The following is a 23,040-nucleotide window of genomic DNA, read 5'->3' on the forward strand; positions in this document are numbered from 1 at the left end:
TGCCACGGCCGGCTCCGACACGCTGATGCTACTCTATTTCTCGGCTTCATGGCATGACTGCTATGTAGTTGGAGAACATTAATCTATCGTTATCTCCTGGATTTTTATAGCCTGGCACCATATATCGTTGTCAAGATTTGGTGGATTTGCAGAGCTTCAAAATGATTGCAATGGTATCTTAAGAGTTGAATATGGTACACAATAATACAAGAACACGGCCAAGTTTATCATACAAAACAGCAGCCTCAGCGGCGAGTCACACTTCGCAGATTGCCAAAGGACAGAACATCTGTAATCCTCTTCGCACCAGTAAATAGCATGCAAAGACGATCAATACCGCATCCCCAACCACCGGTGGGTGGAAGACCCCATTCCAGCGCTTTAAGGTACTCCTCATCGATCTCCCCCGGTTCATTAGCATTTTTGCTGTACTGTAGCTGATCTTCAAACTTGCGTCTTTGCTCGAACGGCGAGTTCTCTTCTTCGTAGGTGTTCACCACCTCTCGCCCTTCAATAAAGAGTTCTCCGCGTGCAGCTACACGCTGTTTTGTCGTTGGGTGGGTGAATGTCTTCGATAACGGAGACAGGCATTCGGGAGGGTTGATGATGAATGTTGGGTTTATGCATTGTGGTTCGACGTAGATGCTGCAGAGCTCATCAAGGAGACGGGGTAGAGTAGGGTTCTCCGGGAGCGAGAGAGAGAGGTCTTCGAAGATTTGGGTGACTTGTTGTGCCGCACCGGCGGCCATGAGATCAGGAAGTTTGCGACCGATTCCTTCCTCAATTCCGGTTATAAAGTCGATTCGGCGGAAAGGTGCGGTGAAGTCTACCTTCGTTGGCGTGAGAGTGCCGCTTGTATTAAACTCCTGGACGTGTTTCGCCATCCCGGATAGTAACTCTTCTGTCGTGGACATCAGGTCCTCAAGATTAGAATATGCGTGGTAAAACTCGCACGTTGTGAATTCGGCATTGTGCGTTTTATCGAGTCCTGCGAGAAACCAGTTAGTTTACGTTTAATACTCCCTATGAAGGACAGGAAAGCTCACCCTCATTACGGAAGGAAGGGCCAATCTCGAATATTCGGTCAAACCCGCCTATCACTAGACGCTTCAGCCACAGCTCCGGCGCAATTCGGAGTGACAGCTGACGCTCTGGGAATTCCGTCGCAGAGGTATAGAAAGGACGAGCACTCGCACCGCCGGCGATCGAATTCAGGATCGGGGTGCTGACTTCCATAAAAGACCGATCCACGAAGAACTGACGAAGGTATTGGATGATCGCCGATCTGGCTTTGATGATGTCCACAGTAGATTTGTCGGCGAGCAACTGAACATGGCGCGCGTACGGAGAGTTCTCATGCTCCCGCGCATCGACCGGAACATCATGTAGACATGGGGAGAGAAGTTTAGGTAGCTCAGTTGCTAGAACAGTGAGCTCTCCTCTCCCTGTGCGGTGTGGTCTGCCGGTGATAGCTGTTGTATACTTGTTTAGTCTATGGAGCGTACTGGTCTGAGATTGGGAACATACCGAAAGCATCACCGCGGCGAAGTAGACGGTAGAACCTCTTGAATGCGCTTGAGTCAACTCCATCGAGTTGACGTAGATTGCACATTATTTGAATTTTATGGCCATCTTGGACGATATCGAAGAATATCAATTTGTTCCCGGCTAGTCTATATGTACGGATTCTACCTAATATCGGTCTAAGTACAAAGAACCATAACGAAGCCATCTCAGGCCAGGACGTACCATTTACAGTGACTGCATCAACTTCTACTGTTTCATTATTGGCTAACTGATTGTATCGAGAGCGAAACTCCGAGCAGGTGACGGAAGTGCTGCTGGTTCCAAAACGAGGATACGGGTCCGGACAAGACTCCTTCACTTCCTGAAGCCGATGTTGGAACGCATGCTCCGGCGATGCCGTACTGCTCCATCTCCCCGGTGTCAAAGACCTGCGTGTTACCTGAGAATGCCTAGTCCTCGCAGTAGCCTGTGATATTAATGAACCTGTGCTAAACATCCGATTAGCATTGCTTTTGGGAAGAAATGTGACCAAAAAACAATATTCAAACGGATATATATCAGAGATTCAAGAATCTATAGCTCCGTTTGCATTCATAGCCCGGAAAAGCCAGGCGTCGGATTGCAGCGGTTCTGTAAGGGTCTTGATTCATCATGCGATTGCAGTGGATGGACCAGGGGAGAAAGTACAATGCAGGATGGTCTTACCTTGAAGACAAATACCTTCCCTTCAGCGGTGACGCCCACCAGGGGCGAATCGACTGCATTGGAAGGAAGGTCTATATTATTGTATTCATCGCAAAAGCAAAAAACAAAGTGAAGATTGTTTCGAGGTTGTGGAGCGAGAAAAGGATCTGAGCAGCATTTAAGAAAACCCGAAGGCGGTGAGCCGAAGCTTCCGACTCAACTTCCGCAGAGTCGGAGCTGCATAATTTCACTGCAACAAACCTTTTGAATCAAATCATATTCAATCTCTCCATTGACTGTGAGTATTCTCGAGATTTATCGGCCTCATATTACAGCTTTGCGAATAAAAAATTATTAACCGCCGACCGTCTCAACAGTTTTCGCATAATCCCAATCCAATCCACCCATCGTCATCATGTCTTTCCTATTTGGCGGCGCCCCCAAGATGAGCTCGGAGCAGAAGCTTGCTGCCGCAGAGACCGAAGTTGAGATGATCTCAGACATGTTCAACCGGTTCGTCGAATACACCCTTTGTTAACTTGTTCAAATACCCTCGCGAAATATATGTCGCGCAGTCTTTATATACTTGTCTAACTCGAGCTCTTTCTAGCTTAACGGAATCCTGCTCCAAGAAGTGCATTCCCAACGACTACCGCGAGGCTGACCTCAACAAGGGCGAGTCCGTCTGCCTTGACCGCTGCGTTGGCAAGTTCTTCGAGGTCAACATCAAGGTCAGCGAGAAGATGCAGGGCGAGGCTGCTGGAAGACAGGGTGGTGGTATGGGAATGGGCATGTAAAGGGTGTACTTTTATACCTGATACCTTGTACTTTACTTTGGTTGTGTAATGAAATACTTGTTTGGTTCTCTTCTCATTGTCAGCACCCGAGTGCGCCGTGGTTTTGCTGTAGTTTCCTGAGCCTGATTATGGAATTGTATTGACAGAGTTGGTCGCCGTCCATGCAAAGTTCAGAGTTCAGATCTATTTGGAGACTATGTACATCATAATTAATACACTATATACAAAGGTTGATAATCGTGGTCAAGCGTTGTAGGCAGATGGAGCGTCCTCAGGCCACTACCACCCACCTAGTCTGAATAACCAGGCCAGCCACGAGTAGTTCTGCTTCTCTTCTTCTCCGCGAACCAGAGATTTGACTCTCTGTTCAATATCGTCAACATGTCGTTCAAATTCCCCAAGTCCGGTCTCAACGTCTTCAACCTTGGACTCGAGAGCGTGTAGTTCGTAGTCAAGTTTTGCGCCTAGCATTTCAACTCGTCTCATGGGTTCTGTTAGCTGAGCGTGCTCTCCAGCTAGTAAGTCGCTGGATTTCTCTCGGACCTGTTGATATAACTCAAATCGTTCAAGATAGTCTGAGCTGAGTTGCTCATGTGTTTCATAGAGTCTTTGGTTTAGTTTGTCAACCGAAGACACTTGATTCTCGACCCATGGGACTGTTTTCATCTCAAGATCCCGGATTCGGTACGCCGAAATCCGTGCATCAGAGGCCAGCACATCCTCGTGGATTATGGCTTCCTCTAGAGATGCGTCGGGCTTTTCGAAAATCCTATTATCGTCTAGTCCCTTCCGGGCTAGGACGACCTCCTCAACGGTGCTGAAGGATAAATGTCGTGGCCAATATTCGTTCCTGTGGTCAAGGTCGCTGTCATAATTTAATTCGTCACAGCTATGTGGTCTTCGCAGGGCCATGGCACAAGATGCGGCTGTTGGCACATTCTCTTGATCGCCCGAAAGGCCCGATGCTTCAGTAGATTGCGATTTGAAGCGGTCTAAGTCCTGTAAGTCGTCGTCGGTTCGGGCTGCAGAGCCTTTACGGGACGTGTCCGTGTCCTCGTTGGTTGCAACATGGTCTACCGTGATTGCCGGCGGCACTGTTTCAGAGGCTTGCCCGGTAGGTTCCAGCGGCTGCTTTTGTTCCGCGTCATTTGAAATTCGCGGTTCGAGCAAAGGCCCGCCCTCGTACGAGGGCTGAGCACCTGTTTCGATTGTCGTCAACGGTCCGGCCTCCACATCACTATCCGCTAAGGCGAGTTGGACAGCATCGCCACCAACTTCCGGGCCATCCTTGGTCTTCTGTAGAAGTGATCGACGACCAGGTAGCCCGACCGCGTCTTTGAATTTGCCAAATCCTATTCGCGCATCTAAAACCTTCCCGCTGACGCCTCTCTTGACCATTGAGCCGAGGTTTTGGTCCTTCTCTTCGGGAAAACCAGCCGTGTCCGACTGCTTCCATGAACGGTCTGATTTCTGGTAAGAGGGGTTCACACCCAAGTCTTCGTGCGAATGGCGCTTGCGACTGGTCCAGACATAGCCGCCTTGTTCGTCGGTGGTGAACATCATATCTGCAGCTGGTGGGCCGTTAGACTCAATGGCACTTTTGCGCGGTTTCCCTCGCCATAACCATTTTGCCCGTTCACCGGTTATTAGCTGGGTGAAGTTGTCAATATCGATATTTTCGATATCAGCAATTCCACCTTTCTCTTTCCCACGAACCATGTCCATGACCATTTCACCACCATGACCACTGAGCTCGGCCATTGTTGATTTGACAGCATCGGTCCAGCCCTCTGCGTTTGCTGCCTTGGCAGTGACTCGGTGTAGTCTATCCAAGGTACGCCGGTCCAGACGCCGGGTACGTTTCAATTTTTGAGATTTTTGAAAGCTTCCAATCGCGCGCTTGAGGCCGGTTATATCAAATGGATCCTTACCGACGGGAACACCCCATGCATGAAGTCGGTTGCGAGCTCCCATGAGCGTTCCTAGCAAGGCTGCCACTGTAGTTGGTCCAAGTTTCCCATCGCTTGGTTCAATGTTGTACAAGTCCATCCCGAAATCAGTCCACCAATCCCCTACAGCAGTTTCTGTGATATCGCAAAGTAGCCCGTCCACGTATTCTGGTGCTAAGTTGAGGAACATCATCAAAGCGATCTGGCATTGTTTAACAAGCTCCATCACAGCGCTGTAGAGGGGAACTCTTTCGCTCGTTCGGTAGAGTTGATGAAACTTTGCCACGGTGGCGGTTGCTGGGGGTTGGAGCTTCAACCCGGCTCGCCCAGCGCAGCCTAGCCGCTTCAGGTTTTCATTTACAATGAAGTCTTCCCGGTGTTTAATGACATCGCCATGAGGTACAGGTATGACCGTTAGGCCCGACGGAAACGAGTTCAGATCGGTCACCATGACTATACCCAAAGGCGTTTCCTTCTCTCGTAGCTGGCATCGCTTCACAGCGTTGAAGTACAGTTTCAACCTTGGAGACCACGCCGACTGGTCTGTAGGAACACCTAACACGCCAACGACTACTTTATGCGAAGTATCCCCTGTGTATGTTGTAATGATGAAAGTGGGGTGTATCCTCGAGCATGCCCACTGCTCAACAATGTATATCTCATAACCCTCCAGAGTTAAACGTCGGTGCAGCACGATAGTCGACGGATCCTCTTCCAGGTACCGCAGCGCAACAGGATCCGTGAAGGCGATCTTTTGGTGGCCAGGGCGGAAGGATGGTCGTTCAGGCCCCTGAGGCTTGGAGGGTGGGCTCTCGACAACATTAGCGAAGGTTCTTGTGGTTTCGCGATTTGTGGTGGGAGAGGCGGCTGGTGCGCCAGGAGGAGCCGTCGATGACATGGTGGGTGACCGTACGATTTGTGGTATACGGGCGCTTAGGACAAATAATAGGCATCGTAAGTTTGCGAAGGCGTAGAGAAATTAACAGACGCTGGTTAAAGAATCGCAGAGATAGCTTCAGAATAACACCAAACCTCCCAAACCACCAGAAACAGCCCACGAAAGAGAAAAGAGCCGTGACATATCCAAGACCGAGAAACTTCTCAGTCTTAAGTGTAAGCGACAAGTGTCAAGGCTTGGGCAACACTCATACCATTCAGGTTCTAGAGCTGGAAGAAGAGCAATGGGGGAATTTACATGGCGGCGACGTCACCTGCACCTGGACCGGGAGGGACTCCCGAAGCGGTGTGCCAGCCACACCGCGCACATGAATCCATGAATCCAACGGCTCCTCCCGGGCCTCATCGCTTTCAAGTCTCAGACTTCTGCGTACTACGTATAACTGTCAACTCGGTCTCCTTGCTACAGAGTCGTTCCTTTGAACCCCAACTGGTCTCCTTGCCCGATACCCGAGACATAACGCCACTCCCATCTGTCAGAACGGCTAATCATCCTGTAGTGATGGAAAATGGTTGCCTAGTAGCATTTAGCCACAACTCAATCTGAGTTAAAAGAACCAACGAAACTCATACCGGCCCTCGACCAATCATATCAAAGACTTATCAACACGCTCCATCATAGCCGGTGCTCGCATTGAACGACACCAGGAACAACCCTTTACAAGCTGTACCAGATTATTCCCGGCAGGATCGTACTCTGGGAAACCCATTTCGGCGAGGCCGTGGACTGGGTCTCGCGCAAAGCTCACAAGAATGGATTGAAGATATGCCGCTGCCTCGTCCTGTGCTGGGGTATTTTCAATGCCGTACCTGTCTGCCGTGTTGAACAAGGTGGGCAGAATCGCAGAATGCCATGTTCCAAGCCAGGTAAAGGGGTTTAAATTAGGGAACACTCCAAAATATCGATAGCGCCATACTGGCAAGCCAGCTTGTGCGCGAACACTGATGAGAAGAAAAGAAGAGTGAGGAAATGCAAATAAGAAGAGGAGTAGAGTATTGGATACAAGACTTACGCAGTGGCATTAGCGGCAGGACAGTTGAAGACTCCGTTTGTTACTGCGCTGATCGCTTGCTCAGATGGCTTGTTTGTTTCGCTGACAGCCGGACCAAGATCGTTTGCCGCAAGCGAGGCACCTTCACGGTCAGAATTACCAATGAGTACTGGCTGTGAAGACATTTAGCGACATGATCAATTTTACGTGCGCCGCTGATATTTTTGAACGTACCACCTTGGCAACGCGGCCAGCAGCCAGTCGTGCAGCGAAATCAGAGAAGAGATTTTGGTCATCAACAGTTGGTTGGAAGCTTAGAGCCTTTCCGCCGTTTTGTGTCTCATTATATTGGTTGACGACATCCTCGATGTCTTCCCATGGCTTGCTCTGCATACAAGCGAGCTCTTCATCCTTAGATAATGGGCAGCCGAGTTTCTGAGCAACAAATGTGAAGTTGCTTGGTGCCATTTCAGGCGCGCCGAAGCTTTGAGTAACGCCCGAGATGGGCATTACGGCAGACACGATGGGGTCTTCGGCATAGGCGTAAGTATACGAGTCCACGGATCCGCCGCCCGCAGATTCGCCGAAAAGAAGCATTCGCTTAGGGTCACCACCAAAGGCCTGGATGTTGTCCCGAGTCCATTCGATCGCCAGACGCTGGTCCATAAAGCCAGGATTAAGTTGTCGCCCGTTCAACCCTGCGGCGGAAGGGAAGCCAAAAACGTTCAAGCGGTAGCTGCGTTACTCTCGTAAGCTTCCATGTCGGGAAAAGTCAGAAAGAACGGGCTCATACTTGAGTGAAACGGATATTACATCCTGGTTATCTTGGACAAGGCGACCACCGTCATAGTAAGGGAAGGAGTTGCCGCCGGCATTATAACCCCCACCGTGGATGAAAATGAGAACCGGTTTCAACTCTTCGTTTCGGCCTTTGCTGCGTGGTGCCCAAATATTAACATGGAGACAGTCTTCAGCCGTGGGAACATCGTCAGGTTTTGCAAACCCCTTGAAATATAGGCTGTAGATATTGTCCTCCTTGTATGTGATTTGTGGACAAGCGGGACCCCATTCAGCAGCGTCTATGGTTTTGGTTGCCCGCGCTTTTTTCAAGGGAGGGCGAAAACGAAGCTCCCCTGTCGGCGGTTCAGCATATGGGATGCCACGGAATATGCGGACGTTGTCTGTCTCCTCTGAGACTACTCCTTTGACGGTACCGACTGTAGTCTCAACTAGGAGATCTGAGTTATTATATCTACGAGGAGAAGCGATGACCCCGACGGCAATAACTACCGCAGCAACAAAAATGGAGAGTCTCATGGCTTAAGTTCAGGTTGTAAAGAGGGACTGACTCGAAGGAAAACTTGCTTCCTGAATACCGACCATGCTGAACTCCTCCGCGCGTTTATATACTTAGTATTGCAACGCCCTGGCGTTGTATCAGTCAAAAACCCGATACCGCGAGGCTAAAATAGCCCTGGCTGTGGATATTCTCAACATTGCAAGCTCCCAGGTTTGATTCACAAGCAAATGCCATGATTGGGGATATGCCCGATGATGGCATACTTCCAGGCCCAAAAAGGAATCTATTAGCCCCGTCACCGCGCCAAATATTAATATACGACGATTTCCTGGGCATTATTTGCCCTCACCGAAGTTTTTCCGTGCCTAATTCATCTTCTCCCAGCGATCGTCTCATGCCGGATTGCGGGGTGTGGAGATACCCCAAACTCGGCTTCTTCTGAAGGAGTTAAGTCGGGGTGTGCTCTGCATTAATCCGTCGTATTGAACATGGGTCAGATATTGTCCAGGTGTTATGCAGCGGTTAGAATTGCTTGTTACGAACATCCGCGCTGCGGACATGCCGGTGAACCGTCCACAATAGTAGCAGCCCCATTGTCCAAGCCTTCAAAGATAAACTGGGACTAACGGTATGTTATTTATGTTATCCCCGCTTACCCAATGTCCGGAATCTACAGTAAGGATAGATCAGGATTGTGGGGGTTGAACTGGAGAACCATCCTAGGCTCATAGAGCTGGCCTCCATATAAGTAGATACACCATAAGAAAGAAATACATGCCACCCTAGCAGTGATTGATTATCCCTTGACCTTGCGCAGTCACAGCTCTAGATCGCGCTCGATAGGGAAGTTTATAGCACCTACAAGTGCCGACAAGCTTAATGCCATATTCCTGACTTTGTCTAACCTTCGTCGCTTTGGGGACACTCAAAAAGGAAGCTTATGGCACACCATCTCAAACTGTCTAGACTCGACGCCACCGTGCTAAACCAAGAGCTAATTCGCAGAGTCTGGGATACAGAGAACATGAATGCTGCCTCAAGCAGGTACTAAGTCCGTCGATCGCGCCGCTTCAGTTTTTGGATCCCGGAAAGCTCTCCGATGATGTTGTCCATGATGTACGAAGCCAGTGCTGACGAGGAGGTTCTATCGAAGAGGCGAGGGACCTTATTGAGAGAAAAGAGAACTCGCAAGGGTTACTTACGGTAAAGATCAGAAGTCCTGTGGACTTTTGAGGGTAGAGCAAAACGGTTACTGAGTAGAGTACACCCGTGATCCAGCATCGTATTTATTGGGCGCAAAAGGGGTCATAACTGAAACGGAGGCTAGGTATGTCGTCACCAACACGGTGTACTGCTGATGCGTTTCCCAAGAGCGTTAAGGTACGCCAACTTCAGGAATCACTGAGTGAAAGTACAAATATTACATCTTCCATAATTATACTTACTGTGTACATTTCTATGCCGAGTATCGAACTTCTCTTCTCTACATGCCTCCAAACATGGGAGGCGAAGCAGTGAAAAGAAGACCAAGAACGCGAAGGGAAACCCATCACAAACTGGCTTCAATAAATTGAAGTCAGGGCAACTTTTTTTTCAAAAATTCCCAACCGACCCGAAGGCCAATTGGAGCGGTCAAGTAGGTAGTTTTCAACTAGCAAAAACGCGATCTCGGATTTCTCCTCACTGATACGCGTAAAACCCTTGCACTAGGATGAAGAAAAAAAGAAGAAAAAGTTCCAAAATCTCGGGGGCGACGTGGAGCTTATATGTATGCGCCAAGACTTCCCGTCCGCGCTAGTGGTAAGCGAGAGCCTTTCCTTCTGCAACTTCGACCGATGATTGGTCTGTTCTGGGAAGATTCACTCGAAAGACAGTCTGGAGTTGTGACTGTTGCTTGACTGGGTTCATAGGTCCAGATTCAATATCAGTGTAACAATTTGGTGCTCATTTATCGGGGAATGTATGACAAGTAAAGCTAGTTCACTTGAACTACTCGCACGATGACCATACTACTGCTATCGTATGGTTAGGCAATAATCTCAACTTTGCGGAGAGTTGCCAAGACAGGAGCTTTGCTATCTTTGACACAAAGAAAATACCGGAATTTGCTCAGCTGCCTGTTCAATCTCCTATATATAGCTTACCATGGTGGTTTAGTATCAAATCGAGCTTTTTTAAGCGACCTCACCCTTCCCTTGTCGCCCTTTGCCCGTGCTTTTGGCGAGGGGTAATGACTCAGCACGTGACGGCCCATGTCGTAATTGGGGATGGATCATGCGGGAACTGGAAGAGTACCCGACTAACCTCTCTCCTCGCCATCGTTGCGCTGCGCCCATGATCGACTCGATTGAACCACGGGAGTTCGCTGTTTAAAGACTATTTACAAAAGCGCCCGGGTCTGTTGCGTCAAGAGCTCTACAACTCATCAATACCACATGGCTTTTACTCTTCGAACCTAGAACGAGCGGTAACCGTGGGACTTAGCTCCGCTTGGAAGTTCCCCCGCGGACTCCCGTCACCATGGATCTCGTTCAGAAGGAACATGAGCGCCTCTCAAAGAGGCTTAAATCGTCTCAAAGTATTCAGAATGTACAGGACGCAATAGACTTGCTCCAGTCCACCCGGGACAAGATCGCTTCCGGTTCGTCCGCCTAATGTGACTATGCTGCTGGATCTTGCCAGCTAGTTTTCTCAGCTGTATAGTTTGGCTAATTTGAACGCAACATTAGATCCGGACCAGGCGTCGGTATCGCTGGCGAAACTTCAAAACCCGATCAAGTCGACGTTTGATTCCATCAATGATAATCTGAAGGAAACTCACAGCGGTCTGAATAAGTTTTCGAAGGCCTTGGATAAGGTACGATTCCCATGGATACCCCTATTATACATGTAGTAAACTAATAGCTCCCAGCTTTTTAAAGACAGACCGTTACCAAGCTCCGAGCACGATGTCCTCGAGTCGCACGAAGAGCTCATCAATAGAGCTATTGCCATGCATTTACTGCGGGAGGGACAGTTTTCCGTGGCGTCTTCGTTCCTCAAAGAGGTGGCAGAGAAAAAGGCGACCGAACGACAACAGGAGGTCGATCCTGATATCATGGACGAAGCGGCTGCACTCCTCGATATCGATGGTGTTTCGTCAAGTAGGGTTCGCGCCGAATTCCACAACATGTGGCGAATCCTCCACGAAATGAAGGAGAACAATAATCTGTTGCCAGCGATAGAATGGTCCAGGAAGGAGGAAAACAAAGAAATGCTCGAAGCAAGAGGTAGTAACCTCGAATTCGAGCTATGCAGACTGCAGTTCGTTTGGCTGTTTCATGGTGGACATGAGCAACGCGGGCCTACGCCTGAAGGGCGACAAGCAGCTTTGAAATACGCCCGGCGCGAGTTTCAAGTGTTCCTGCCCAGGTATTTGCGAGAAATTGAGCAACTTATGGGAGGAATGGCTTTCAGCCCTAATTTACCAGGCTCGCCCTACAAGAATATCTTTAATACCTCAACTGCGTGGTCTGATGTTTCACACTCATTTACGCGAGAGTTCTGCGCACTCCTAGGGTTATCCCCTGATTCCCCGCTTTACATTGCTTCAACTGCAGGTGCAATAGCTCTGCCTACATTGTTGAAGCTGCAGAGTATTATGAAAGCGAAACGGACGGAATGGACTACGGAGCATGAACTACCCGTAAGTTTGACACATGCCCCTGGTGGCTGGGGAGTGCTAACTAATGTGATAACCAGGTCGAAATTCCCCTACCTCCATCCTACCTCTTCCATTCGATATTTGTATGTCCTGTTTCGAAAGAGCAGAGTACTGACGAGAACCCACCAATGATGATGCCCTGCGGGCATGTGATTGCAGCAGAGTCGCTCAAGCGGCTTTGCAAGGGCACAAGATTCAAGTGTCCCTACTGCCCTAGCGAGAGCAGCCCCAAGGACGCAAAGATAGTGTTCCTCTAAAGGGAGAAGCCTAGTCTGGTTGGCATATATAAGAGCAGGATTCTCTACCTCCATCAGACTGTTTCTGTTAATTTGAGCGGCGCGGTTAGCCTGGGTTCACCTTCTCAGAATAAAGGGCGTTTGTAAATTGGCGCATTTCGGGATTTATATGGTTAGGCGCGTGTAACCTCACTATTTTTACATACCAATATTTATATCCATTTCCACTTCTTTACTTGGGTTAGATGCCTCTATGCCCTGAGAAGGGTGCATGTGCAAAGTGCTGTCACAGACTCGCTGACAACCTGGGACCGGGTCCGAGACTCCTCATGGGCGAACCACCCTCCTTCTCGATACATCAATTGACAAAGAAATGTTTTCACCTGTCAGCCTGGGGGGGTGAAGTGACTGATCACAAGTGCCCCGTTGACAAAGAACCAAGGTGTCAGAGATCCATGCCCAGACCCCACCTTCATCCATTCTGGGCAAATTGATTGGGTGTTAGATCACGTGATAGCGCGCCGATTCGTGTTTCAGGAAACCACTTTACGCGTGAAATACCCATTACGCGTCTTTCGACGACTCACCACCAGGCATGACTATCACGAAGATGCAGGATTGACTTCTCTGACGGTCATCGAGAGGTATTCTGGGCCAATTCTCTAAATCCGTATCCCTGCTGCATATCAGAATGAACCAATCCCCACGACTAACCACAGTCCCTAACCTTGAGGTGCCTGACAAGCAGCCCGCCGTACGCTGCGATACCTCTCCACGGTCAGGGTAACAGCGTAAATCGTTTTACCAAGCTCCGTCGCCTCCTTAATTTAAGATCCCCCTGAATTTCCTCTTTCCCTGGAACGCTTTCTCTCCTTTTTGCTCCCTTTCGTCCTCACAGACCTGCAAAAACACTCTCAACATGTTGACGTCCAGGCGACACCATCAATCCCACTCAGACAGCTTTTCTTCCAAATACGGAACTTCAAAAGCTATTTCTCGCTCCAAGCGGTACACTCGGGACACTTCAGTGGTGTCGAGACGCCCCGAAAGGCGCAAAGTACCAGATAGTCCGCCAGATGGGAGGTAAGAAGCTTCAATTGCGTTAGATTATGAACCAATTCATTGTATTCCACTATTTACTCTTCACTCCTTGGACTGACAGACTTTTTTTTTATGACAAAGCTCTCTATCCTCTTCTGTAATCACCATTTGCGTCGGCCAAGACCGACGGCTTTTCGCCGCCCACAAGGAAATCCTCTGCGCTTCACCCTTTTTCGCAACAGCATGCTCCCGTGCCCAGACACTTGACCCCTTCAACGGTCGGCGAATTGCCTTGCCCGAAGAGCAACCGGAGGTATTCTCTTGCATCCTGGAGTACCTCTACAGAGGCGATTACTATCCCCGATTGGTTCAAAATGAGCGGCGCGACACATGGGAACTGGAGAATCCTAGGCTCATGGACGGGCAAACCGACGGAGCTACGCTTTCCCATCCAGCTGCTGAGGGTGAAATCCTGAAAGACACAGCTGTCTAGTACGTTCCGATTCACACCACTTCAATATTTTACCCTATTATCAAACACTGAAGGCTGGAAACTAACATCAATCTGTCTAATAGCTGTGCCGCAAACAAGTACGGCCTGGAACATCTCAAGCGCCTTTCCCTCGTGAAGCAGGGCTTACATACAGGTATTCAGTGCAGCACTATCCTTGCAAGTGCTCGCTATGCCTATGCGAATACGCCGGACCACGAATCTAAGCTCCGAGCTCACTACCTCGCTCTTATCATCCGCAGTAGGTCCACCTTTAAGAGGAGTGGTACGATGCAAATGGAGATGGAAAAGGGAGGCAAATTATTTTTCGATCTTTTTGTGGCCATGAGTAACCATATGGTTCGTTCTTTCATCATGGACTCGTTCTATTATAAATGCTAACTGATTTCTTGTGGTGGAGGATGACCTCACGGCGCCGACTACTAAGCCTTCCTTTGCCGCATGATTGTTTCCGACCATGTCGTTTTGATATCACTGATTTAACTGGTGTGATACGACACCAAGATTAAGACTGTAGGATTTGATTAATGTTTACTTGAATGCTTTATTGCTTAGCGCTCTGTTTCTTTGCTCTTCTATTTACCTGCTCGGCGTTTTAGCTAATAATTACGGGTCCCGTGTCTCCATTAACTATGCTCTACTCTGCTGTACTATATCCTGTTGACCCGATTCAAAATTTGCTTAGCTAGGTTCTGGTAGTCTAGTTCAATGAATAGTATGATTTGTTTTATTTGGGTTCTGTTTCTGCCCGTGCTAATAAATATTCTCCGAGTGAGCAACTGGAGCCACACGGGTCGTCGTGAACATGCAAATCCATCTTGATGAATGCCCCGCCGTTGCCAACTATAGCACTATTGACCATAGCCTTTGTTATTTACAGATACACATATTCCCTTGGATTTCCAGTCGAGCCTTCGTATCTTAATCTTCAAGAGAGCTGCGGCATCAAAGGCCAACTAGCATTAGGTAATTTTGTGACAGGAATAAAAGAGGCCAAAGAATGTGACTGCCTATGAGTCAGCATGCTTCCATGATAAATACGCTACTAGATGAAGAGCTTCTTGAGGTCAATCACGTACAAAGTCTGAGGGGGTGATCATTTCCGGCATCGAAATCAGTCATAGTTTGAGCCAAATTCATAAGCTGTCTTATTCTATAGGTAATGCAATAATCGCTGGTAAAAAGATTTAACAGTAATAGCAAATGTGCATGACGCTAAACGCCTGTCCCGGGAAAGGCAGTGCCCCCTTTACTTAGGACAATCATGCCACGCTCGCGGGCGATATAACCCTTCATGAGGCCCTGGGAAATAACGAGTTAACGCGTGTCACTGTTATCAAGGTCTCTGGGGAGCTCACCTTGTAGATGAGATTTGACAGCAAGCATTCGACTTCGTCAATATCGACTCGGGTTCTTGCATCTGCGTGGGTACCGATGCGCAAGGCTGCTGCAAATTCGGAAACAGGTATCCTTGTCCGACGGATTGGCGGCTGGCCCTCTTTAGATTCTTCGAAACCGCCAGCTATGAAAACTTTCCTGAACAGGTTACGCAACGCTATATCACGCCCTCTTTCGAGCGGAAGGTAGATACGCTTCCTGACGAATTCTTCTTCGCCGGCAATCATTGCAGCGTCGAATCCATGAAGATCGCCTTTTCGGATACAATCGCATAGTGGACGAAATAATCTTTCAAGACGTGGAAAGTCGTGAAGTAGCTTTTTGCTTGGTAGGGTATGTGTGTTGACGAGATGGCAGGGAACGAGGTATGTTAATATTAACCTTCACCATAGTTAGCATGGCAACACTGAGTGAAAGAATGGTACGACTAACTCTCTGTTCTTGATTGCACTATTATGGCAATAGCTCCACGCATATGCAAGATGCTCCTCTGCCTATGTTCGGTAAGCCTATGAATTGCCATATGCAGGCGTAGTCTCTTACTTCGGCATAGTTCTCGTCCAGGAAAAATATGACTCCCACAAAATAGTTGAATGTAACAATATGCGATCTGGGGTAAAGGTATTTATCCGGTAGGTCCTGCGACTGAGCATCGAGTGCACGCAAAAGGTTCTTGGAAAGCCCGACAGCGTTGATCTGGAGGTCTGTAAGTTGCTTTCCTCGGTAACTCCCCACATTTTTACATACCTGGAAATATGTTTTGAACAGAAGGTTTGTCATATAATAAACACCCCATTTTCGTGATTCCTCCTTGGGTGCTCTAATGCCAGTTGTAAGCAATCAACAGCGCAGCAAAGCATGGTTCGCATCTCACCTATCATTGAGACACAATGTGAACATGCGGTTTAAGACCCGCGCCGCTTCCTCGGTTTTGGCATTCTTCCCGAAATCGGTTAACATATCATCCTCGGAATATGCGACAGATCCCTGAGACGAAGTCTCGGCGTCGGCCTTAGATGCGAAAGTCCGTAGGTATTTCCCAACAACATAGAGGCAAGGTATGGTCCAAATTTCCAGCCCAGGATTGGAGTATGCCCTAATCAACAAATTCGCCACGTCTTTCCAACAGTCGAAAACCCGGACCCAGCTAGCACGCGAAGGAGATTCATCAAATTGGACGATCTCTCCGACAGCCTTCCAGTAAGCAGAAATAATATCCACCCAGGCGTTGAGCTCCTGTTTTGGTATCCTCACACCACTGATATGAGAGAGATAGTATCGTAGAGTCGCGGATATCTGAGCAGCATTGGATATGTGGTAGAACGACTTCAATCGGCTGGGCTGTTCCGGCGTATCGACTGGAGTGAAGGCGGCTGCTAGGCGAGGGCCAGACCCAAGCCTATGTCCTGCTTCGAGCTCTTTGAGAATAGAATCCATGAGGATGAATCGTGCAGTTCGTAGCCTAGTAAATTATCAGTTATTCAAAGAGTCTGCATGCTTCGCGACCTTGCGTTCTCCAAGTTCGTCCCCTCGTCGGAGCTATCGCGACGTGAACCCACCCGCATCCAGATCTCTAAGGCAAGTGGGGAACAATTGGCAGCAAAAGCGGCATCGCCCAGTCCCACCAGCCACAGTGGCTGTAAGCCACCAAAACAGGAATAGCGTTGGCGCCAAGCCCCTAGGTCGCTTAGACGAAGGGCGACAACCCTAAACTCCCCCAATTTCACAAATCTTCCATTTTCGCGACTAGACAACCCGGCACACCTATATCGACAACTAATCGACACAGCGTCAATAAAAGTGAGCCACCACCTAATGAACTCTTATTATTTACTGAGGAAAACATAACTAACCGTCAATTTTTCTAGATGGGTGAGTTAAATAATTTTTCTGGTGCCCCATATCCCAGTGAATCGGCAATTTCCCACGATCGTTGAGCGACTCCTTTTCGGCCCATCTATAATGTATCAATGCCCCGAAACGTTTGGATGGAGAAATTTGCTATTGGCGAGGAAGGTTGTCGGGAAGAAAATATGGGATTGTTGGAAAGAGATTGGGGATTTTCGACAAGCAATCCGGCCGCAGGTGTTGCAACTTTACCGTATCTTTTATCGACCGCCTGGGATTTTCTCTTCATTGTGTGGAACTTGTCGCCCGACACAGCCGATTCACTGGGACATTATGGGATATCATGCAAACGATAGGAGGAGAAAACTGACGGTTCATCATAGGGCGTCTCACCGAGTACCAGGTCATCGGGCGTCATCTGCCCACCGAGGCCAACCCCACGCCCAAGCTGTACCGCATGCGCATCTTTGCGCCCAACACCGTCGTCGCTAAGTCGCGGTTCTGGTACTTCCTGACCCAGCTCCGTAAGGTCAAGAAGGCCAACGGTGAGATCGTCAGCCTCAATGTGGTACGTTTCTATAGAAAGAGGGTAGTGAAGAGAGCATTTTGGGTTAACAACTATTTCAGATCAACGAGAAGCGCCCCCTCAAGGTCAAGAACTTCGGTATCTGGCTTCGTTATGACTCTCGCTCCGGCACTCACAACATGTACAAGGAGTTCCGTGAGATGAGCCGAACCGAGGCTGTCGAGTCTCTCTACCAGGACATGGCTGCCCGTCACCGTGCCCGCTTCGGTTCCATCCACGTATGTTGAATCACTAGGTTCCGACTCTCAAACTCTTCTAACGATAAATTCCGTACAGATCCTTAAGGTTGTTGAGATCGACAACGCCGAGTCTATCCGCCGCCCCTACATCAAGCAGCTCCTCCAGAAGAACCTCAAGTTCCCTCTTCCCCACCGCTCCGCCAGCGGCAACAAGAAGATCTTCGCCTACTCTCGTCCTTCTACTTTCGCTTAGATGTGAGGTTTTGGGTTTATGGGAAAGGAGTGTGCGGATGAATGACTATGTAATGGCCTTAGCATGCATGAAGGACACAGGTCACGCGGAAACACCGGTGTATCTACAGCCCAATTGATGGGAAAGATGGTTTTATGTCTCTAGTCCTCTGCAAGCGACCTTTTCAAGTTATATTCCAAAAAATAACGGGGTTTTCTTTTTGTTGTCACGAAACATCTTTTTCAATAGCTCCCGGTATTTACGCAGTGCTCAGGTTAGTATGCCACCGGGCCAAGGTACATTTTGAAGACTCAAGTCCCAAGAATTGATATCCTTGGATTCTAAACTTGCGCATTGATCATTTTTGCAATCCGAGTTCTCGTGGCAAGAGTCGAGTTGGCTGCTGTCGACTGTTCCTTTTGGATGTCAACAACTGTTCACGGCTCATCTCGCCATACTATAACGTCTACGAGCTCTCAACACTAGTAGTAAGGCCAACCGCGTAGTGGCCTTTTTAAGATGTACGTACTTGCGGATATACGGAGGACCTTCAAGGTTACGTTATTCTTCTGCGCCTGATGAAAGCCAATGAAGTAACAGAATGAGGTGATTGATTGATAATCCCTTGGCCAGGGACGCTGGCAGTATTACGTCACCTACGGGCGTCGGCGAATTCGGATCCCGCATTAACTGGACTCCATCCGACAGTCAACATTTATCTCCAACCACCTTTCTTATAACTTCCCACGTCAGACCACCCCAATTGAGTTTCTAGTATTGTGTATTATCCTGCGACAATGTTTTCTCGTTACGCTTTCCGTTGCGCTCAGCCCTTGAGACAGGTAAGGCTTTCGCTACGGCGAACCTATGATTTTCTCTTGAATATTTTACCGGTTCGTTAGCTGACCAGCTATGTCAGAGTGCCCGCCAATACTCTACCGAAGCGCCTAAGGGCAAGTCTCTTGCTCCTGTCTATCTGACTGTTGGTTTGGCCGGTCTTGGTGTCGGGCTGTACCGCTATCAGTCTAGCGCTGCCACCGCAGAGACTCCCAAGGAGCGATCCAAGGTTTTCACTGGCGGCGACCAAGGATGGGTTGGCCTCAAGCTGTCCGACACTGAAATCCTAAGCCACAACACCAAGAGACTGCGCTTTGAATTCGAAGACAAGGAAGCTGTCTCTGGTCTTCATGTCGCCTGTGAGTTCTCCGGGCGCGTCTATTGTAACTATTAGCTAACACTTTTCATTTAGCTGCTCTCTTGACCAAGTTCACCCCTGCCGGTGCTGAGAAGCCAGTTATTCGCCCTTACACACCCACTAGCGATGAAGGTCTGTTGTCTTCAAACCGACAAATTTTTTCTCCCGACATATTCTCTAACCCTTCTCACAGACCAGCCCGGTTACCTGGAGCTTGTTGTCAAGCAATACCCCAACGGCCCGATGTCTGAACACATCCACAGCATGAACGTCGACCAGCGCCTGGAATTCAAGGGACCTCTTCCCAAGTACCCTTGGGAAGCTAACAAGCACAACCACATCTGCTTGGTCGCTGGTGGAACAGGAATTACTCCCATGTACCAGCTGGCTCGTGAGATTTTCAAGAACCCCGATGACAAGACCAAGGTCACCCTGGTCTTTGGAAACGTCAAGGAAGAGGACATTCTTCTTAAGAAGGAGTTCCAGGACTTAGAGAACACCTACCCCCAACGATTCCGCGCCTTTTATGTCCTTGACAACCCCCCTCAGGGCTGGACCGGCGGCAAGGGTTACATCAGCAAGGAACTTCTGAAGACCGTCCTTCCCGAGCCCAAGGAGGACAACATCAAGATCTTCGTTTGCGGCCCCCCTGGAATGTACAAGGCCATTAGCGGTCCTAAGGTCAGCCCGAAGGACCAGGGCGAACTCTCGGGTATCCTGCAGGAGCTGGGATACAGCAAGGACCAGGTCTACAAGTTCTAAGAAGGCTCTCTCTGACATTATTTGTCTGTTACGCTGTCTAATTTGGCGACATGTTTCAAGCGAGTGCTATCTGTGATTCTGATTCCTGGCAAAGGCACTTACGCCATGCTTGTATATCCGGCTAGAATTATTAGCGGGCAGCCTACAGTGTACGCTACCATACATGATAGATATAGGAAGTCTAGACAACTGTATTTCTACAACCACCTAAACTGTCGAAGTATTACCATTCTATTTCTGTGCCGCATAGAGCACAGAAGCACTGCGCCCCCGCTTTGTGAGAGCTGCATTAGGCTACAGCTCCATAAGCTAGAGGCCGCGCATGACCCAGCGACAACCCGGCGCTACACCTTGCACTCAAGCGCCCTCCCACCCACCATTACCAAGTTTCTTCTTGACTTGGGAGCAGTTGATCGCACACCATTATTAGTGTCGCGCCCGTATTTCGTTTCACCTCGCATGGGTTTAGAATGTATAAGCCAATCGTAGACTGGCTCTGCTCAAGACTTGCTACTGCGGGCGAATTCAGTGGCAGAAGCCGCACGCTGACATGCGAAAGCGCCTACACATTTCATGGCCTTGCCTAGAAAATTATCCCATAATCCGAGTCGCGAGCGGACGAGACATAATCTCGAGCAATTTCAAAGGGGCATCTTCGGAATTGTGTCCAGCGCAGTCCCCCCAAGTTTCGGTGTCTGGGAGATACTAGTCGGCTTCGGTCGGCGGGTGAAGAAACCCCCGCAGTGCGGCCAGCCACTGCAGCGGCAGGAGTGCTAGCAATGCTGGCAGCTGCAGGCTTACAGCCGAGAAACTCTTCTGTGAATGTACTTATGCGCTCTAGTTTATGCTGGTCTTTGTTTTGGAGGCGAAAAGAAAATTATGGTGCACTGACGAGTCTCGTAGTACTGCTTATATTCCCACCTATGTATGGAAATTTGGGAGACTGTCCAGGTGCTGAAAATGATCCATGGATTGTTTGCTTGGAATCGTGGGCGTTAGAGGTCATAATGATGGCGTACACTGGCCAGCGGCAGCGCAAACCGGCGCCCAAGCTGGCGCCCGGGTGGCCGGGTAGGCAGCACGCACGCGCGCACGTAGGCTGTGGAACAGGAAAGCCCCGGCTGAACGACGGATAATAGGTGCCAGGGGCAGTACCAAGTGGTTGCTGGCTCTGTTGCTGGCAGCGGTGGCCTCCTTGGGCACAAAAGCACAGTGCTCCGGGTTGTGCTCCGCCAGGTATTTAGTGGACTCGCGGCCCCCTTCCTTGCCCAACCGGCAAGCGAAAAATCTTCTCTCTTTCCAATCCCCCCGAAACCGCCGACTCCCGCCCCGAGTTTTGTTTTGGGCTTGCTCCGTCTCCCTACCGCTCCCGCCAACTTGCACTCCCATTCTTTCTTTCCTTTGGCAAATTACCATTCAATTACCAGCACAGCGGTCGTTCAACATGCCTAAGAACGAGTCCAAGACTGTTACCGTCAACGTTGAGGAGTTCACGAGGACTCGCGATAGTGTAAGTTTGTCTCTCTTCGTTTTCAAGCTCAACAGAGCTCCCGCGCGCGTGTTTGTAAACAACAAACCCACCGGCGCCCATCCGTGTCGCCATCGCAATTATTCCCCCCCTCAAGCTCCATGCTCTATTTCCCTCTTGGTCGCCGGCTATTTACTCCTCGATCCTCGAAGAGGGACAAGTCAAACTACGGAGGACTAGCTCACATCCATTTTCGCGTTTTCGTCTTGTACTTTCGCGCGACTGCATCACCTCGCTTTCCCCACCTGGGCGCATTTGTTCCCCTCACTCTTGTCGCGCGTTTGCACTCTACAATTAATCGCTTTAACTTTTGCGATTCGCATGGCCTTGCGCTTCTGTCAGTAACAGCTTCTAACGCCCTCATAGGTTCTTGCCAGCATCGCACAATTACAGTCCGCTGCCTTTGAACTGTCGCGCGCATATATCAACCATAGCAACGCGGTTCTTGGTGAAGAAAACTCCAATGTTGATTTCACAACGATCACCAACGCCCTCACCGCGAGCCTCAAGGAGGCTGGCTTAGTCGGCGCGCCTATCTCCGGTGCCGGCGGCGAGCCAGGCACTGGCGAAAAGAGGAAGCGCAAGCGCACTGACCCCAATGCGCCCAAGCGAACTCTGACTCCGTTCTTCCTGTACATGCACCACAACCGGCGTCACATCGCAGAAGAGCTAGGAGCCAATGCGAAGCCCAAGGAGGTCTCGAATGAAGGGACTAGGCGTTGGGCTGAGATGCCAGAGTCCCAGAAAGAGGTATGTAGTTTTGCGTCTTTCTTGAATTCGGCGGTAGGAGACTGCGACTTACACGCATGTCTAGGTTTGGAAAAAGCTCTATGCAGACAACCTGGCGACATACAGGGAGAAGGTGGCAGCTTACAAGGCTGGTCTCCCTTACGATCACGATGACAACGATAAGGCTGCCGACCAGCTGCACCTAGATGTCGCTGCCGCCGAAGGCTCTGGTGAAGAAGACGAAGAAGACGAGGATGAGGAGGAAGAGGAAGAGTCTTCCCCTGAACCAGCCAAGGAACCCACACCTCCCCCTCCCACCAAGCGTCGCCGCAGTGAGGGCAAGCCGGCCAAGGAGGCCTCTTCTCCTGCTACTGAAAAGAAGCCGCGAAACAAGTCACCGGAAAAGAAGAAGCGTGCTCCTGCCAAGAAAGACAAGGAGACGCCGCGCAAGACTGCTCCTGCCGAGACGGGGAAACAGTCCAAGAAGAAGCGAAAGAGCGAGGTCGGCAATGACGAGTAAGCTGGGTGCCGCACTGCGGAGAGTTGAATAGTCCTAGGAGCCACTTGTGGATATGTCGATATTATGGAGTTGGATTTGCTGCATTCTTGTCTTCGCTGCTTTGCTTTGGTGTCTGATGTTTCTTTCCTGTGAGTAGTTTCTGGCACCTTTGCCGTGGTACATTTGCAATGAGAACCGATACAGGAGTTGAAACCCCAATTGGAGCCCCTGTAGGAACATGCCAGCCGAGCATTCCATCCCCGGCATGGCCCGAGCTATATAACCCCGGGCCAGAATAAGTGTTTGTCAACAGGATGAAAGTGTTAAATTAAAGTAAAGCTTCATAGGCCGGAACGGGTCCTTATCAGAGCGCCCGTGACCTTATCT

The 23,040-nt window shown here is 49.5% G+C and overlaps 10 protein-coding genes across 10 annotated transcripts; 6 read left to right on the top strand and 4 right to left on the bottom strand.

The window, feature by feature from the left end:
• Nucleotides 1-128: 128 nt before the first annotated feature.
• ASPVEDRAFT_35915 (putative lysyl-tRNA synthetase) lies at nucleotides 129-2,349 on the bottom strand. The gene is made up of 5 exons (XM_040811094.1): nucleotides 2,233-2,349; nucleotides 1,750-2,015; nucleotides 1,528-1,692; nucleotides 1,047-1,472; nucleotides 129-988 (listed from the first exon to the last, which is right to left on the bottom strand). Exons 1-5 carry the CDS (start codon nucleotides 2,289-2,291, stop codon nucleotides 246-248), a joined length of 1,659 nt encoding a protein of 552 aa, XP_040662296.1. The 5' UTR covers nucleotides 2,292-2,349; the 3' UTR covers nucleotides 129-245.
• Nucleotides 2,350-2,626: 277 nt separating this feature from the next.
• Nucleotides 2,627-3,008, top strand: ASPVEDRAFT_48707 (Tim10/DDP family zinc finger protein; the record flags this gene model as incomplete). The annotated part of the gene is made up of 2 exons (XM_040814061.1): nucleotides 2,627-2,724; nucleotides 2,822-3,008. The coding sequence occupies 2 exons, from the start codon at nucleotides 2,627-2,629 to the stop codon at nucleotides 3,006-3,008; spliced, it is 285 nt and encodes a 94-aa protein (XP_040662297.1).
• Nucleotides 3,009-3,287: 279 nt separating this feature from the next.
• ASPVEDRAFT_182284 (putative Sin3 complex subunit (Stb2)) lies at nucleotides 3,288-5,855 on the bottom strand (the record flags this gene model as incomplete). The annotated part of the gene is made up of 1 exon (XM_040808889.1): nucleotides 3,288-5,855. One exon carries the CDS (start codon nucleotides 5,853-5,855, stop codon nucleotides 3,288-3,290), a length of 2,568 nt encoding a protein of 855 aa, XP_040662298.1.
• A 646-nt stretch (nucleotides 5,856-6,501) lies between these two features.
• ASPVEDRAFT_23543 (uncharacterized protein) lies at nucleotides 6,502-8,223 on the bottom strand (the record flags this gene model as incomplete). The annotated part of the gene is made up of 4 exons (XM_040809558.1): nucleotides 6,502-6,856; nucleotides 6,928-7,079; nucleotides 7,141-7,642; nucleotides 7,700-8,223. 4 exons carry the CDS (start codon nucleotides 8,221-8,223, stop codon nucleotides 6,502-6,504), a joined length of 1,533 nt encoding a protein of 510 aa, XP_040662299.1.
• Nucleotides 8,224-10,726: 2,503 nt separating this feature from the next.
• On the top strand, nucleotides 10,727-12,166 carry ASPVEDRAFT_78303 (ubiquitin-protein ligase RMD5; the record flags this gene model as incomplete). The annotated part of the gene is made up of 4 exons (XM_040816519.1): nucleotides 10,727-10,847; nucleotides 10,936-11,063; nucleotides 11,118-11,891; nucleotides 11,948-12,166. The coding sequence occupies 4 exons, from the start codon at nucleotides 10,727-10,729 to the stop codon at nucleotides 12,164-12,166; spliced, it is 1,242 nt and encodes a 413-aa protein (XP_040662300.1).
• A 569-nt stretch (nucleotides 12,167-12,735) lies between these two features.
• Nucleotides 12,736-14,366, top strand: ASPVEDRAFT_35921 (BTB/POZ domain-containing protein). Its single transcript, XM_040811095.1, has 4 exons — nucleotides 12,736-13,228; nucleotides 13,328-13,678; nucleotides 13,763-14,036; nucleotides 14,098-14,366. The coding sequence occupies exons 1-4, from the start codon at nucleotides 13,065-13,067 to the stop codon at nucleotides 14,140-14,142; spliced, it is 834 nt and encodes a 277-aa protein (XP_040662301.1). The 5' UTR covers nucleotides 12,736-13,064; the 3' UTR covers nucleotides 14,143-14,366.
• Nucleotides 14,367-14,912: 546 nt separating this feature from the next.
• Nucleotides 14,913-16,532, bottom strand: csn12 (the record flags this gene model as incomplete). Its single annotated transcript, XM_040805817.1, has 6 exons — nucleotides 14,913-14,999; nucleotides 15,056-15,476; nucleotides 15,528-15,589; nucleotides 15,639-15,791; nucleotides 15,843-15,915; nucleotides 15,970-16,532. 6 exons carry the CDS (start codon nucleotides 16,530-16,532, stop codon nucleotides 14,913-14,915), a joined length of 1,359 nt encoding a protein of 452 aa, XP_040662302.1.
• Nucleotides 16,533-16,833: 301 nt separating this feature from the next.
• Nucleotides 16,834-18,173, top strand: ASPVEDRAFT_242409 (60S ribosomal protein eL20). The gene is made up of 4 exons (XM_040809641.1): nucleotides 16,834-16,967; nucleotides 17,327-17,511; nucleotides 17,571-17,747; nucleotides 17,806-18,173. The coding sequence occupies exons 1-4, from the start codon at nucleotides 16,964-16,966 to the stop codon at nucleotides 17,959-17,961; spliced, it is 522 nt and encodes a 173-aa protein (XP_040662303.1). The 5' UTR covers nucleotides 16,834-16,963; the 3' UTR covers nucleotides 17,962-18,173.
• Nucleotides 18,174-18,643: 470 nt separating this feature from the next.
• On the top strand, nucleotides 18,644-20,105 carry ASPVEDRAFT_35925 (cytochrome b5 reductase family protein). Its single transcript, XM_040811096.1, has 4 exons — nucleotides 18,644-18,782; nucleotides 18,860-19,136; nucleotides 19,190-19,267; nucleotides 19,329-20,105. Exons 1-4 carry the CDS (start codon nucleotides 18,738-18,740, stop codon nucleotides 19,895-19,897), a joined length of 969 nt encoding a protein of 322 aa, XP_040662304.1. The 5' UTR covers nucleotides 18,644-18,737; the 3' UTR covers nucleotides 19,898-20,105.
• A 1,236-nt stretch (nucleotides 20,106-21,341) lies between these two features.
• On the top strand, nucleotides 21,342-22,674 carry ASPVEDRAFT_118735 (uncharacterized protein; the record flags this gene model as incomplete). The annotated part of the gene is made up of 3 exons (XM_040805636.1): nucleotides 21,342-21,407; nucleotides 21,792-22,175; nucleotides 22,240-22,674. 3 exons carry the CDS (start codon nucleotides 21,342-21,344, stop codon nucleotides 22,672-22,674), a joined length of 885 nt encoding a protein of 294 aa, XP_040662305.1.
• Between the last annotated feature and the right edge of the window lie 366 nt (nucleotides 22,675-23,040).

This window comes from Aspergillus versicolor, assembly GCF_001890125.1.
Source record: "Aspergillus versicolor CBS 583.65 unplaced genomic scaffold ASPVEscaffold_1, whole genome shotgun sequence".
Classification (NCBI taxonomy): Eukaryota; Fungi; Ascomycota; class Eurotiomycetes; order Eurotiales; family Aspergillaceae; genus Aspergillus; species Aspergillus versicolor.

Excerpts from the sequence above, each read along its gene's own strand:
- ASPVEDRAFT_35915 (XM_040811094.1), bottom strand. The coding sequence starts at position 2,291 with ATGCAGTCGATTCGCCCCTGGTGGGCGTCACCGCTGAAGGGAAGGTAT. Across the intron at positions 1,473-1,527 it reads TCGCCGCGGTGATGCTTTCG|CTATCACCGGCAGACCACAC; the intron begins GTATGTTCCCAA and ends AGTATACAACAG. Across the intron at positions 989-1,046 it reads CCCTTCCTTCCGTAATGAGG|GACTCGATAAAACGCACAAT; the intron begins GTGAGCTTTCCT and ends GGTTTCTCGCAG.
- ASPVEDRAFT_35921 (XM_040811095.1), top strand. The coding sequence starts at position 13,065 with ATGTTGACGTCCAGGCGACACCATCAATCCCACTCAGACAGCTTTTCT. Across the intron at positions 13,679-13,762 it reads CTGAAAGACACAGCTGTCTA|CTGTGCCGCAAACAAGTACG; the intron begins GTACGTTCCGAT and ends TCTGTCTAATAG. Across the intron at positions 14,037-14,097 it reads TGGCCATGAGTAACCATATG|GATGACCTCACGGCGCCGAC; the intron begins GTTCGTTCTTTC and ends CTTGTGGTGGAG.
- ASPVEDRAFT_242409 (XM_040809641.1), top strand. Across the intron at positions 17,512-17,570 it reads AGATCGTCAGCCTCAATGTG|ATCAACGAGAAGCGCCCCCT; the intron begins GTACGTTTCTAT and ends CAACTATTTCAG. Across the intron at positions 17,748-17,805 it reads CCCGCTTCGGTTCCATCCAC|ATCCTTAAGGTTGTTGAGAT; the intron begins GTATGTTGAATC and ends AATTCCGTACAG.
- ASPVEDRAFT_35925 (XM_040811096.1), top strand. The coding sequence starts at position 18,738 with ATGTTTTCTCGTTACGCTTTCCGTTGCGCTCAGCCCTTGAGACAG. Across the intron at positions 18,783-18,859 it reads GCGCTCAGCCCTTGAGACAG|AGTGCCCGCCAATACTCTAC; the intron begins GTAAGGCTTTCG and ends CAGCTATGTCAG. Across the intron at positions 19,137-19,189 it reads CTCTGGTCTTCATGTCGCCT|CTGCTCTCTTGACCAAGTTC; the intron begins GTGAGTTCTCCG and ends CTTTTCATTTAG.